This window comes from Cadophora gregata (genome assembly GCF_030347475.1).
Source record: "Cadophora gregata isolate MNR1 chromosome Unknown scaffold_3, whole genome shotgun sequence".
Taxonomy (NCBI): Eukaryota; Fungi; Ascomycota; class Leotiomycetes; order Helotiales; family Ploettnerulaceae; genus Cadophora; species Cadophora gregata.
The window spans coordinates 3,106,099-3,120,049 of record NW_026695926.1 but is presented as its reverse complement, the minus strand read 5'-3'; the positions used below and the strand labels follow the sequence as shown (position 1 = coordinate 3,120,049).

The window sequence follows — 13,951 nt, the reverse complement described above, 5'->3', positions numbered from 1 at the left end:
CACAGCGTCATCATTGGGGATCAAACAGGGAGTTGAGTTTAGTTTGAGTATTTGTGTCGTGGGAAATTTGATGATTTAACTGGTGCGTTGCGAGAGATCTCAACCGTTGGATTCCTTAGAGGCTTTCCTGAATCATGCCAGTGCTTGAATCTTTGGCGATAGCCAACCAAAAACTGTGTAGAAATGTAGTCACCTATCTACGATAACATACCTATCAGGTGCAGTTCAAGGATTTTCCCTTCCTCGGCCTGCCAGCACCAAAGATTGCGTAAACCATCTATCTCACCATCGATGGGATTCCCTTTAACGCCAAGTCTTGTGTGCCATTCATCCCGGTAATACTCTCCCAGCCAGCTTGTGTCAAGTTCTAGAACAAGCTTCGTTATGGTTCCCAAGAATACGATAAGGCGACTGACCGTCCACAGAGAACGAAAATGTTCACATTTAACCACGAGAGCTGTTCGAACGGAGGACTTTTTTGACAGGAGTTTAATTGCTTCGTATTCGGGAGGCGTGCTGTAAGACTGTTAGACTTCTTGTTTTGAGAAGAGCTTCGATCACAGTTCCTTACTTAACTCTAAGCATGCTCACCCTAGAGAGAGCTTTTGCAGATATTCTCTCAAGATATTCGATTTGGTTATCGTTCGGCAGGGTGAGGTAGTTCACCTTGTAGTAAACCTCCAATGCCTGCTCATAAAGTTCCTTGTCGCCTCTCAACGCAACGATCAACTGTGGACTCTTCCCACCCTCAATCTTCAGACAATCCTTGAATATCATGCCTCTCAGCTCAAACGGAAATTTCCTCAATGTCAAAGATGAAGTCGTAACCTGGCATCCTGACAACTTGGATTTGACGAAGGGGCTTTCTTGCAGGTTGCAATTGGTGAGCTTGCAGTCGACCAGCGTGGAGTTTGCGATGTTGCAGTTGGAGATGGTACAGTCCTTGATGGTGGAGCTTGAGATCGTACTGTTGGTTAGGATGCAGGAGGTGAGGGTTGAGGTGGTGATAGTGAGTTCGTGGAGGCTGGCTTTGAAGAACGTAGTGCGTCGGAACCTCAGATCGGGGCCTTTGAGGGTGGTGGAGGAGATCTCGTTCTCCATTTCTGGGAGTTGGGTAGCCATCTTGACTGTTGTTTGTCTTTTGCTGTTGTTCTGGAAGAAAGTTTCGTGGAGGGTGGAGATGCTCTTGATATAGACGTGGAGAGGAGGTGGGAAAGAAAACTAGGCTATAATTAAGCGAGAGGTGAATGCAAATCAAAACAAAGACCACACAGGACACAATGATGGTCTAGAAAATGCATGATGAATGCGACAAAGCTTAGTTGGAGGTTAACGCAGCAAGAAAAGAATGAAGATACTAATGCCTGAGCTAGCACGGCAATCAGCATTGAGCGATTGACATATAAATTTCTAGAGTTGCTCAACCAGAAACCCAGAAGCTCCAAGTCCAAAGTACAGAAAGCTTCGCTCACATCAACAGATTGTTTTATTACAGATGCCAAGCCAGTTTCAGAATGAAAGATTGCGGAAGTGAATACTAGTACCCGGGAATTCGGCATCGAAGATAGACACGTGCTAGAAATGATGTCCAACATAGCGTTGAATGTACGTACATCGCATACTCGAAAGATACTCCGAAACTGATGGAAATAGAGGATCTCATCTCACTTTGGTACAGAATAGAACAAGGAGCTTAATCGAGTGAAGTGTATGCTACAAATTTCAATGGAGAACCGCCTTAGGGAAGAAGCAAAACTGTCGCCGACACGGCTTGCGCTGCGCTTATACAATCTAAGAAGCTGGATCTTGTGTCTGATAGTCAAAGTGCGCAGGACTCGATCCTAGAAGATAGTATCAAAGCTAGAAAATAGGTGAGCTGTGCATGTAGACCCATTAAAGCAGAGATTGCACCTACGAAGGCGGAGGATAAGCTATTCGCTGAAAGCACCAGTCATGCCATCTTTCGATTCATCAGACCGTTCCAAAATATACAGCCGAAGTTGATCGTATATCGCATTTTCGTGTTCAAAAGCATACTTCTCGGCTACATCTTCGACAGACATGTATGCACCTCGAAATCCTACGAGAATTCGAGGTCGCAACATCTCCAAAACTCAAAGCCGGAATTTCACTTCTGGGCATAATTATTGCACAGAACATCATCAGGGCTCCTTCCAACCATGGCAGTACGGCTGATCCACCGACCCCACCACTGGACACTTTGAGCAAGAAGAGCAGCAATGTTAAGACGAACGCCCAAAAACTTCCAAAGTTATGAATATAGTTGTGTTATATGGTACCAAAAACACTGAGAGAGCTAATCTTGGTACAAGAAAGAAGTCCGGCTTTAAATAGACCTCGTCCAACAAATTCAACAAAGCTTCATCAACAACTGCACTTGGCAAGCATCAAGTCTCCTCAAGAACCAAACCAACACCATGGCTGTGAACGTTACCCAAAAAGCTCATAGCAATGATCTTCCCAGACTGTGTCGCGATTGATCATTGCCAAAGTTGTCCATTCTTGGTTGCCTTTCGTTTTGACAAGGAGCTGTATCTGATGGTCATCACAAGCTGGCTTTCTCTAGCAACCGGAACCAAACCAGAGAATACCCTCTGCCGACACTCATTCACCGTACGGGGTTCTTTATACAGATAGCTACTGTAGTTTGTCTGCATTTTGGCTGTATTTTCTGTAGGAGTAAACTGTAGACAAAATTCAGACAAAGCCTGCAGTAATTTTGTCAAGAAAAATGCAGACAGACTGGCGTGTCAGGGGCATGTAGGAGGGCTTAAGTAGCTCAGACCTTCTATGGTTCGAGTTAAACGCAAAGTAAAACACAGACCCTCTTCTACTCATGACACTATATATACTTTCGGAACACTCGGCAAAGAGAAAGGGAAGGGAGACCTACCTGGAGGGGGGAGACCTGACCTTACAAGAGACCTTGACGGGAGACCTGGAGTAGGAGAGACGCTCGAGAAGGAAAGAGAGAGGAATAAAAGTAAAATTATTAGTCAGAGAGCTATTGGATTACATTTGATGCTAGTAATACTGCCGTGGAGAACGAGCTGAGACTAGAATCAGATCAACACGAGATATGGTTTCCTTCCTTATCTGGAAAGGGGACCGTATAATGGGTCATGGTTTTCAGTTGTTTTCCTAGTCTTCAAATGCTTTCATTTGATGCATGTACAACGCCGCACCTACCCAGAGCGAAGTTGTCAATTACATGCAGCCATTTCCGTTGCCCTCCATTCCCCACTTCTGTTGACAGTGTCATTTGGTCAGCGATCAGATAAAACAATGTGGTAAAAGATGTGGTTGTGGCAATGGAGACAGACATACCGGTGCTTTTGACTTTTGTAGTCCTTTAATTCGGAAGTCTGCAAGATGGGTTCGAGCAAATGCATGGAGGGAGCTTTCGACGCTTCCAAGAGCAATTTCAATTGTTGCGAAGTTTTTTACACCTTGGTCGTCGGCTTTTCGGTCGTGTCATCTCCACTTTTGCTCACGCCATTATATCTTATGGCTGCTGGCTTTTTCTGCTCGGACCGTTCCGTGGTGGCCCTTGGGTTTTTGTGAGAACTGAATTTTCTGGGGTTGGTTAGGCAGAACGAAGCTTAATGAACAGATGAACATGAGTTTGCATCGTCCACATATATCTCTAACACAATGAGGCATTTTCTCTTGGCACTCTCTGGGTGCTTCTGAGGGTATACATCTTGAAACATTATGGTGGCAGTCTCTGGTCTGCTTTGAACCGAATTTTTCATGTTCTTAATAGTTTCCATTGCAAGTAATAGAACATCTCGGGGAGTTGTTAGCACCCTGCTTTTGTCGGAACTCAGCAGCAATTTTTCCCTCAATACGCTGAACATAACTTGCTTTGTTTTCATGTCTTTCTTCAAGCCAAGTCCTTAATTGAACACCATGACTCGGATCATGCGATCATCAATTTGTATTCGTGCACAAACCCAAAGTCTAAAAGAACTCTGGAGTTCGAGACTTCACTCTTCACGGTACGACAGTCCTTGTTCGCAGTCATAAAGAAACCTCTGTCTCCAATACTCGCTCATGTGGCCTGCTGCAGCTTCCGAAACCAACCGTTCACGAGGCGAACAACTGAAATAGCGGAACATATCTGTTGAGAAACCCTCCTTTCATTCTCTTCCGCCATTGAACTGCAAGTTCGTACTCCAGCGCTTTGTATCAGGGATCAGATACCTACATCCAGGCACCAGCCAGCGTCAATGGCAAGCTCTGTCGATCACTGGAAATCATTCCAGAAGTGGGAAGATAATGAAGAACACACCAAAAGCATTGCAAAGCTACTTGCGGCGGCCAACTTCCCTATCCTTTGTAGCACTGCACTCAAACTCCGCGCAGAGACTGACAACAAGAATACCTCCAGTTCTTTGAAATGCACCATCGATCCCACTCGATTTGCAGGCGGTATGCAAAATCTCGTCTTGGAAGTGAAATTCTCAGATGGAATATCTTGGATCGTTCGCATACGATTTCCCAACGATAGTGACAGTCGCGATGAGGTTGAGGAATCTATACTCAGCGAAGTCGCAACAATGACATACATCCGTGTCAACACAAACATCCCAGTACCCGAAGTGTATGGCTACGATGTATCTCCCTCGAATGCATTTGGGTTCCGATATGTCTTGATGGAAATGTTACCCGGTAGGATCATTGATCATGATTCGAAGAACTCGATTCCGACAAAGAAATGGGCTGCTCTTGCGGATCAACTGGCGGAATACATGTACCAGTTGAGTAAGCTTCGTTTCTCAACCATTGGTCGTCTACTCGGTGCCGATAAAACCCACTTGGAAGAATACATCTCCCCTATCGGTGGCGGAGAACCAGTCACCACTTCTCTCGAATACTTCTACACCCACCGGCAAAACCACACACAACTGATCAAATCTGACCACGAAGGCGACGATGACTGGGCGACTGCAGCATGGATACTCGAACAAGCGGTCCCTGCGATGGTTGTCCCTGAGTTCAGTCATGGTCCATTCCCACTTTGCCATGTTGATCTGCATTTTGAGCACATTCTCGTAGATGCGGATCTCAACATCACGGGGATAATCGACTGGTCGAAGGTGCAAACTGTGCCGGTTGAGAGATTCACGGTCATGCCTGAGATTGCGATGTTTCTTGGTGCGAGTCATGAAGTGACAACTAGGATAGGAAACTTTCGACAGGCGCTGAAAGATGGGTTGAGGAAGAGGGAGATTAAGGGGAGGAGGGATGTGGAGATGCCGTTGATCTCGGATTTGATTGGAACACCGAGGTGGGAGATCATTTACAGTTGTCATTATAGTCATCACTCGAGGGCTTTGACAGATGTACGACTGGTCATGCAGCAGATATATGGGAGTAGAGCGAGGTTTAGGGACTTTGTGGAGTTTTACAGAAATGCACCGATCCATACAGAGTAGAGTAGACGTATATGGATTATGGCATACTGACTGGAGACAGATATCTGTAAAGAAAAAAAGAAAAAAAAAGAATCATAAGATGACTTGGTCAAATACAACCAGTGCGCTTCTCAACCATAAAGAGCTAGTTGATCCGTCAGTGCTATGGTATTGCCCCCAGTGCCTCGGCCATCTCCTAACTTTCCAACAAACCATTCGTATCCGAATTAGTCAACTCTAAATCATTTTCCACCCTGCCTCGACCCTCCCAATCCACATCATCCCAGTCCACCCCCTCCGGAACATTAACCTCATTGCCTATCACAACATCACACGAAACGAACGCCATCGCCTGCAAATCAAATCCCAGAATCCTCAACGTCTTCAGATCCGGAAAACACTTCGCTTCCACCGCCTTCTTCGCAGCCTCCACCATATCAACAAACAGATCTCGGCCTGACCGGTGTGGCGGTGTACATTGATGAGCATGATGCACCGCTACGAGCTGCGGGGAGTATGTCTCGAGAGCTATGACGAGAGTTTCAAGATGACTGTGTGAGTCGATGGTTTCAGGAGAGAAGAGAGAGGGGCATATGCTGTGTATTCGGAGCCGCAGGTGTTTGAGAGAGGGGAGTGAGTCTTTGGCTAGCACAACGTTGCAGACTCCGTGGGGATTTTTAAGGCCAGCAATGAATGCTGAGGTTTGGCTTAGCTTGTCGATTGTGAGACTTGTGAGTGTTTTTGGTAGGGATGTGATTAGACATCTTATGGTGTCTATCCATGTTTGATTGTCTGGCTCGATGTAGATGGTTGATCCGGAAGATAATCTTAGAGTGAAGGTTTGCAGTTTGTGCATCTGGCGGAGGCTGGTGGAAAAGGCTGCTACGGCATTACCCAGAGTGATGTTGCGGGAAAGGAGAAGAGTGCGTTGTTTGGCGAGGAGGTAGCTTTCCAGGCTAATGATTCCTTTCTCTGCGAGCTGAGGAAGTGTGGTACTGTTGTTGTCGTAGACGTCCGAAATCGAGAGAGATTTGACTCGGGACTGGATGAAAGATTGGGTGCTGGTAGGGGCTTGAAAATATCGCTCGAAGCACTTGATTGAGAGATCAACGTCGTCCCAAACGACTGATTGAGTGACGCTGTACCTGGGTCTTATCAGTCTAATATTTTCCGGGTATTCTTGTACTTGAACATCTCACCATGATTTACAAAGTAGAACTCTGTCGACTCGAGCTCGGAGGTAGTCGCCGCCCACATTCCTGGCTATCTTGAACAGAACCTCTGCAGGAAATGTCTGGAAAGACAGCATATTCATCCTGAGCAGTTATGGCTACTGTATGTCATGGAAGACGATGGGAGCTCACGAATGGTTCGAGATTGCGAACTTGGGGAGAGAAACAAAGGAAGGATATCGAGGAATGTGCGGCGGTACACATTTGCATTCAGATGCCTCTAGATAAATATCTTTGTTCCATCAGAAGTCTCTTTCCGGTCATAAGCTGAGTACCGCAAAAGCTTTAGATAACCAAGGTGCTTGCAATGAACACCGAGTGATTGTGGTAGCGAGCATCAGGCTATTTGACCGCTTGGTCGGTTTGCTTTGGAAAGATAGAGATGATAACATGGGTGGAGGAAGGGGAAAATCTAAATAGATGTGAATGAGTAGATATGGTAAATATGCACAGCTGAAACAAATTTGACTTTGATCGTCCTCAAACCCCGTATATACAATTCCTCACTCACATCTCCGCTATATACAGCTAGCGTACCCTGTTCTTACTGAATCACACTATGCGATTGCTCATTGCAGGCCTATGTCAAGTCAATATCATCCATGGCGATTGTGTGAAGATTTTCATGAATTGCTTACACTGCGAGTAGAAATCGTTAGAGTACTTGCATGTCCAGCCAGCGACACAAGTAGTTGGTCCAGTGTAACCTGGTCCTCCACCGCCTATTGTTTGTCAGTTATGTTCAAACAAAAGTTGCAGTTTCACTTACACTGTCCGTATGGCCCAGCTGGTGCAATGGTTGAACTGCTTATTTGTCAGCCGCGTCTCTCGCGTCCAAATGATATACTCACGAAGTCGTTGCTGTGGCCGCTGTACTGGTCTTCGATGTTGTCGAAGTTTTCGAACTGGTAGTAGTAATGACTGTAGCAGACTTGCTAGAAGTTGCCGATGTAGGGACAGTGGTTGGGACACTGCTCGATCCAGATGTAGCCTTGCTTGTCGATGTAGCCGAAGCTGTCGCTGTCGATGGAGGGAGTTTGCCTGAAGCGATTCCGTACAAAATTCCACGACCGTTGGTACCCACATACACCTTACCGTAGGTAGCCATATCAGCACCGACAACATTTGCAGATGCAGCGCCAAAGCCATGGGCGGCATCACTTATCATAGCCCAGTTGAGTCCTGCATCTTCGGTTTTGAAGAGAGCGGTTGTGCCGGAGATGGTGAAGAATCCGTAAGCTGTGGGATAGGCTGATGCGGTTGCGCCAGCGCCGAAAGCTGTTGGATTGTATTAGTATGAAGAGGCATTCATGATTGTTATCAGCCTTACCAAAGCTCCACCCAGCAGTCACGCCGCTTCCGACTTGGGTAAAGGTACTTCCAAAATTGGTGGAGTGGAAGAGTCCAGTATCAGTGCTTACCCACACGTCACCTGCAATAGTTGGATGAACTCGGATCTGGTTGACCGCAGTTGAGGCACCCAGGGTGGCGGTCTTAGCAAATGTCACACCGGCGTTTGATGAAACGTAAACACTGTTCTTGGTAAGCGAGAGGAGGGAAGAAGAGGATGAACAACTCACCTGCCAGCTGAACCTCCATAGAAGTAGGAATTGTTTCTCTTATCAGATGCAATTGCTGCTCCCGACGGCAGAGTTGGAATAGCGCTGAACGTAGCCGTGTTCTTCGAAATGAGGGGTCCATTCGCGGAGGACATCAACAAGATGCTATCAGCATCAGCTGAAATGGCAACTTTTCCAGGACCAGTGCTTTGAGATGCGCCGTAGTATGGGTTCCAAGTTGATGCGTAGTTGAATGAGACGGCCACGTTGATCGAGGTATCACTTTCTCCAGATCTGACCAAGTTTGCGGGCTTGTTACCGGCATAATCAATATCTCGAGTTGTACCATAAGTTGGGGTATGCCATGCTTGATCCGGAGCGACATCCAAGCTGGTGTGAGTGAAGCCTCCAATATCTCCCACCGCTGACAGCAGAGGAGGGCCACCAGGTACAACGAGAAGGGCAAGGACTGCTGTCTCCTCGATGCCGTTGGCGAGAGACTTCACGGTCACATTATGGACACTGTCCCACCTCAAGAGATCTCGGCTTCCATAAATCGTCGCTCCAGTCCCGTACAACCCTAGATATCTCAGATCATGCATCCAACAACGACAAGATATACTCACAGTGGTTTGAATCAAATGGGTCTATCACAAGCGCTTCTACCATCCATCCTACTTTGGCAACAAACTCTGCCGTTGAAGTTCTGTCAACTAACCATGGAGCCTGAGAGATGTCAAAGCCGTAGTAGCTGTTTCATGTCAGTACATGGGTGGCTAACATTACCATTGCTGCAAAACGTACTAATTGATGGCGGGGTATCCGTTCCACTCCCAGATTGGCGACCAAGTTGCTCCACCGTTCGTACTTCTCCAGATAAGCTCATCTGGCCACCAGCAATTGAGTGCCGCAACCATCAGAGTCCCAGGTCGTTGTAGGTCAACAGTTAAACCACCATATCCATAGTACGTCGAGGCAAGAGAAGTTGGGCTAATGTCGGTCCACGCTCCGGAAGTGATGTTGTACTTATGTACTGTGCCATTGGTTCCATCGTATGGTCCAACACCGTTGGCATATGATACATACAATACCTTCTCCGCGGGCGAGAGAACACCTTTATGTGGGATGAATCCCAATTGAGGCTCTCCAGAAACCCAATCCCCTATATTGATCAGCTCTTGGAAAATAGAGATACATTGGAGCAACTTACATGTGACACCACCATCCTCAGATTTGAATACGGATTGTCCAGCATCAACAACGCCTGGATTATTAGATTGACTGTGGTATGTGGAAGACTATGGGGAACATACCGACAAAGATCCTCGGGGTGGCAGATCCCTTGGTTCCGGTTGTCGTATCAAATGTGATCCAGGCAATGCCAACAGGGTCAGAGGTGTACGAGCTGGACGAATTCTGAAAGTACGTGCCTTGGAAAGCTTAATTCACATCTTCTCAACTCGAGATTACAACTTACCAGGCCATTTGAAAGCAGTGACTTTCGAGAATGTAGCACCAAAATCTGTGCTCTTGTAGAGACCATTGCCGCTTCTTGCTCCATAGTAGATGATGTTGTTACTTTTCGGATCAACAGCGAGACGCTTAATGATTTAGCTAGTAGCCAACACTGCTGGAATTGCATGCTCACCTCGCCTATGCCACGTCCGGGCATGTTCCCGCCAACTTTGAACGGAAGTTTTGTTTCCACCCAAGTATTTCCTTGATCAGTGGAGCGAAGTATAGATCCCAAATTCGGATCCCATTCGTTGGTGTACATCCCAACAGCAACATACAGGCGGTTGGTTTCGACAGGATCAGTTGCAAGTGCATCGATGCCCCAGTTGTGCCTACTTCGGTAAGTTTGGTGGCAGGTATTCATTGGACTTCGACTGACCAGTTGGAGGTGTTTACAGAGTCCATCAATGGAGTCCATGAATCATCGGCATTGAGACGATATGCCCCTCCAATATCAGTTCGAGCATAAGCCAGGCCCTTGGTGGTGGGATTAAAGACAATTCCTGGAACAAAGCCACCGCCACCTAGATCGACGTGTCAATGATGTCACCGAAATACAGACTGGATTTCATACCTCCAATTTTGACATTCTTCCAGGTGAAAGCTTGAGAGGCGACAGCCTCAACAGAGCTCGAAAGCAAACTGGCAGCCAGCAAGGCCGCACCTTGAAAGAGAAACATGATGGGAGAAATGGAGAAACGGTGGCCACAACCAGGAGAGAAAGAAAGCTTACGCCTTCAAGATACAATGAGACATATATAATATATTCTCCCCGTTTCTCAATCTGGATCCGAGAATTTAGTTTACCAACTCATCTTAACTCATTTAAGGAACACAGGGACGTGAACCCTAGCTGGAAAGCATCTGCATCCTTTTGTGCCCTGTTCCTTGCCCGATCTACCATCGAGTACTGGACGGAATACTGCAAGGCACCCCGCATTGCTCACGACTTTGCGGCTTTGTCGCCAAATCTGGGGTAGAAACGGCCATTAAATTCGCCTTTCCGTGCTCTGGCTCAACACAACGGGACTTCTCGGTCCGTACCGAACTAGGGCTTGAGGCACGATGTATTTCCTATTGGCTTCAGCGTCTGAGAAAGCTTCCGCGTGATCTGACATATTGGGGTTGAGAAGTGTCCTGATTGATGTCGTTCCGGCTGCTTCAGCCGACGATTTTATCCGTAACAGCCAAGATCCGATTTCCAGAAAACTAAGTTTAGCCCTTCCTCGCATCGTGCACGCCTCGGTACTTGAAGCGCGCGAGCTTTGTAATATATCTGAAGGTGGGTGTAGAAAAATGGATGGCGAATGGTGGAATAAGACATTTCCGTGAGATGAAAATCCTTCGTAGGGGCTTATTCAATCGCGATAAATTGATCAACGGCCCTGAACTGCGAGAGTAATATAATTCGTGATGACCCGGTTCCTGCTACCCGGTCAGCGACTAGCAATATCGAAAGGATAGCGCCTGTGTGGTTTGCTGAAGATGGAAGAAAGAGGCTGCTACGGGGAAATCTCCTGGTCAATACTGGCACGTGTAGTTATAAAGAGATACTTTACTAGGTATTGGTCGAGCCTCACCAGTACATTCCATTTCGTTGTGCCAAAACCAAACTCTTATTTCTTCAATCAACAGAGGAGACTTTTATACACTGGTGATCTTTCAAGATAGGATTGAGAATGGACGGCCGCTTGGCCAACTCCTTCAACAGCGGAATTTTTCTCGGTACCGATCACGGACGTGTTGAAACTCGTCATTAAGAAATAGCAATATGTGACAGCAAAGAAGGTAGAGAGATCAATGCTAAAATGCAAAATGTATTGGTCTGTGATCCTAGCCCTCACGGTCCTGAAAGATGTGAGTATGTGGATTGAATCCTACAACGTGGGCATCTAGCATTGAGCTGTAGAGAGGCTTGGCTTGAGAGTTCTCTGGGTTCAGCCACAGGTCCATCTGCGGAGCGAAGAAGATCTCGAGGCCTCTAGTGGTGACACTGTGTAAGAGCGAAGGCTCCATGGCGTTTCCTGGGATTGACAGCCATACGAGCTTGCCATAGTGCATCATGATAGGCAGCTGCCTTGAGTCTGGACTTGCCTCAGCACCACTGACCATTTACTCGTCAGTGTTGGGCCATTAAAATGGTGAGTAGACGTTATATCGTAGCTCTTCTGGGTATAATTCCTAGCTCAAAAGTCATCGTCGCTATCGCCCTCATCCCTTGGCTTAATAATTTTGCTCATGTAAGGGCCTAGGGACTGTTAGCATACTTATCAAAACTTCAAAAAATTTACGCACCATCGAGCCAGTATCCAAGCCTTCTATAGTAGTCTCTCGTCCCCACTCCCGAGATAACACTGATCTTAGTACTGCCGTGCTCATCTCTTGCGATTCTCTCGGCTTCCTCCATGAGCAAAGTACCATATCCTTGATGCTGGAACTTCCGTGGATCGCGAGCATGGACGGGCACAGCAGAGCCATAAACGTGCAGCTCGCGAACGAGACTAGTTGGCTGATCAACGAGCTCCGGGCGGAAGGTGTACTTCTTGGAACATTTTCTGAGACGAAGAAGTCCAATGAGAATATCTTGCTTGGGGTCTTCGTAAGCTAAGAATGTCTCCCAACCACCATTTGCAGTGTAGTCTCGGCGGACCAGTTCGACTTGCGATGGCCGGATTTTATTCTTGACTTCATTGATACCGACTTCGCGGGTTCTGACATCTCGGCAAGTTGTTCCGAAATCCTTCATCCTGCTCAGTGCCAGTTCTCTCAAATTTCCATTCTCGACACCTGACGTGACTAGAGGCATAGGAATATCTCTCTGTACTCGGTAAATACGAGTCCAGGGCGGAACAAGGGCCAGAATTCGGGCTACAATGTCAATGAGAGCATTGGGTGTATAATTCTTGTATCTTCCTGTTCTCCATAGCTCGTACAGTCCAGTACCCCGAATAACGAGGGTCGGGTAGATCTTCAGTCCATCTGTTCGGAAAGCTGGGTTCTCGAAATATTCCCTGAACTGGTCCAAGTCTCGCTCCATGCCCACATTCGGTAAATCTGGCATCATATGGCTGACAACTTTGAATCCAGCATCCTTTGAAAGACAGAAAGTCTCCGCCACAGATGCTACTGTATGGCCTCTGTTCGTGTCACGAGCAACATCCTCGTACAGAGACTGTACACCAATTTCCAAACGAGTGCATCCGTATCGCAGCATGTCCGTCAGATGGGTTGCCAAACAATAGTCAGGCCGAGTTTCGATTGTGATTCCAACGCATTTGATATTGCTCATCTCTCCAGCCTCCACTGCTTCGTCCACGTTATTGCCCTGGTATCCACTAAGAGCATTGTGCAACTGTGAGATAAAGCTCTCTCGGTAGCTCTGCGCCAGAGACATGAAAGTGCCTCCCATAATAATATATTCAACCTTGTCCACACTATGTCCCAAGGACTTAATCTGATCTACCCGTCCCCTTGCCTGCTCAAATGGATCGTATCGTGCTCGAATAGCTCTCATGGACGTAGGTTCGTAACCCGTGTATGATTGGGTGGAGTATTCGAAATCGGAATCTGGTCCACCAGGGCAATAGACACAAATATTTCCAGTGTAGGCAATATGAGGACATCTGTGGGGCTTGCACATTACTGCCACTACCGCAATACCTGATGCACTCCCTGAGAATGGTCAGCAGAAAGCGTGTTTATGGAGGGCAAATACTTACGAATGGGCTTTGCTATCAGTTTTGGCAAAATGTACTTCTTGTAATGCTCTGGGATAGCAGCAATAATAGCAGTTAGTGGTGGCATGTTGCTTAATCTGTGCTTCTTGGACATCTTTGCGCGCAGACTATTGAGATTGACATCTTTCCTAGGAGCAGACGGATCTTGTTGAGCTTCATGATCTTGTACTAGAAAGCTGACAATATCCGAACAAGCTCGTAATGCTCGTTCGTTCTCTGGAGGCAGGTTGGGGTCATTGGGTTTTCTCTGCCTCTCAGAAAGGGTCATCGTCCACGTTTCGGTCGCCATATCTCCAAGTATGCTCTCCCCTTCCTACCGACCAGAGATGTCGAATTCGCTGTGAGCGAAGATCAGACGTCGTCGTCGTCGTCGTGAAGTTGTTATGCTATTTGTGTTGTGCTCTGCGAGCCAGCAAGGACTGATGGTGGGGTTCTTGGTTCTCTCTTGGTTCTCAAAATAATTTCAG

At 46.9% G+C, this 13,951-nt stretch overlaps 5 protein-coding genes across 5 annotated transcripts; 1 reads left to right on the top strand and 4 right to left on the bottom strand.

The window, feature by feature from the left end:
- Nucleotides 1–132: 132 nt before the first annotated feature.
- ONS95_009551 (uncharacterized protein) lies at nucleotides 133–1,122 on the bottom strand (the record flags this gene model as incomplete). The annotated part of the gene is made up of 3 exons (XM_058503150.1): nucleotides 133–173; nucleotides 212–516; nucleotides 572–1,122. 3 exons carry the CDS (start codon nucleotides 1,120–1,122, stop codon nucleotides 133–135), a joined length of 897 nt encoding a protein of 298 aa, XP_058362084.1.
- Nucleotides 1,123–4,103: 2,981 nt separating this feature from the next.
- ONS95_009550 (uncharacterized protein) lies at nucleotides 4,104–5,462 on the top strand (the record flags this gene model as incomplete). Its single annotated transcript, XM_058503149.1, has 1 exon — nucleotides 4,104–5,462. Exon 1 carries the CDS (start codon nucleotides 4,254–4,256, stop codon nucleotides 5,460–5,462), a length of 1,209 nt encoding a protein of 402 aa, XP_058362083.1. The 5' UTR covers nucleotides 4,104–4,253.
- An 87-nt stretch (nucleotides 5,463–5,549) lies between these two features.
- Nucleotides 5,550–6,869, bottom strand: ONS95_009549 (uncharacterized protein). Its single transcript, XM_058503148.1, has 2 exons — nucleotides 6,641–6,869; nucleotides 5,550–6,586 (listed from the first exon to the last, which is right to left on the bottom strand). The coding sequence occupies exons 1-2, from the start codon at nucleotides 6,754–6,756 to the stop codon at nucleotides 5,638–5,640; spliced, it is 1,065 nt and encodes a 354-aa protein (XP_058362082.1). The 5' UTR covers nucleotides 6,757–6,869; the 3' UTR covers nucleotides 5,550–5,637.
- Nucleotides 6,870–7,242: 373 nt separating this feature from the next.
- ONS95_009548 (uncharacterized protein) lies at nucleotides 7,243–11,568 on the bottom strand (the record flags this gene model as incomplete). Its single annotated transcript, XM_058503147.1, has 13 exons — nucleotides 10,322–11,568; nucleotides 9,881–10,271; nucleotides 9,710–9,833; nucleotides 9,546–9,662; nucleotides 9,443–9,496; nucleotides 9,037–9,394; nucleotides 8,859–8,983; nucleotides 8,254–8,812; nucleotides 8,004–8,206; nucleotides 7,525–7,951; nucleotides 7,443–7,477; nucleotides 7,312–7,395; nucleotides 7,243–7,253 (listed from the first exon to the last, which is right to left on the bottom strand). The coding sequence occupies exons 2-13, from the start codon at nucleotides 10,163–10,165 to the stop codon at nucleotides 7,243–7,245; spliced, it is 2,382 nt and encodes a 793-aa protein (XP_058362081.1). The 5' UTR covers nucleotides 10,166–10,271; nucleotides 10,322–11,568.
- A 365-nt stretch (nucleotides 11,569–11,933) lies between these two features.
- ELP3 (Elongator subunit) lies at nucleotides 11,934–13,773 on the bottom strand (the record flags this gene model as incomplete). The annotated part of the gene is made up of 3 exons (XM_058503146.1): nucleotides 11,934–11,995; nucleotides 12,043–13,419; nucleotides 13,467–13,773. The coding sequence occupies 3 exons, from the start codon at nucleotides 13,771–13,773 to the stop codon at nucleotides 11,934–11,936; spliced, it is 1,746 nt and encodes a 581-aa protein (XP_058362080.1).
- Nucleotides 13,774–13,951: the final 178 nt, after the last annotated feature.

Excerpts from the sequence above, each read along its gene's own strand:
- ONS95_009549 (XM_058503148.1), bottom strand. The coding sequence starts at position 6,756 with ATGAATATGCTGTCTTTCCAGACATTTCCTGCAGAGGTTCTGTTCAAG. Across the intron at positions 6,587-6,640 it reads GTTCTACTTTGTAAATCATG|GTACAGCGTCACTCAATCAG; the intron begins GTGAGATGTTCA and ends GATAAGACCCAG.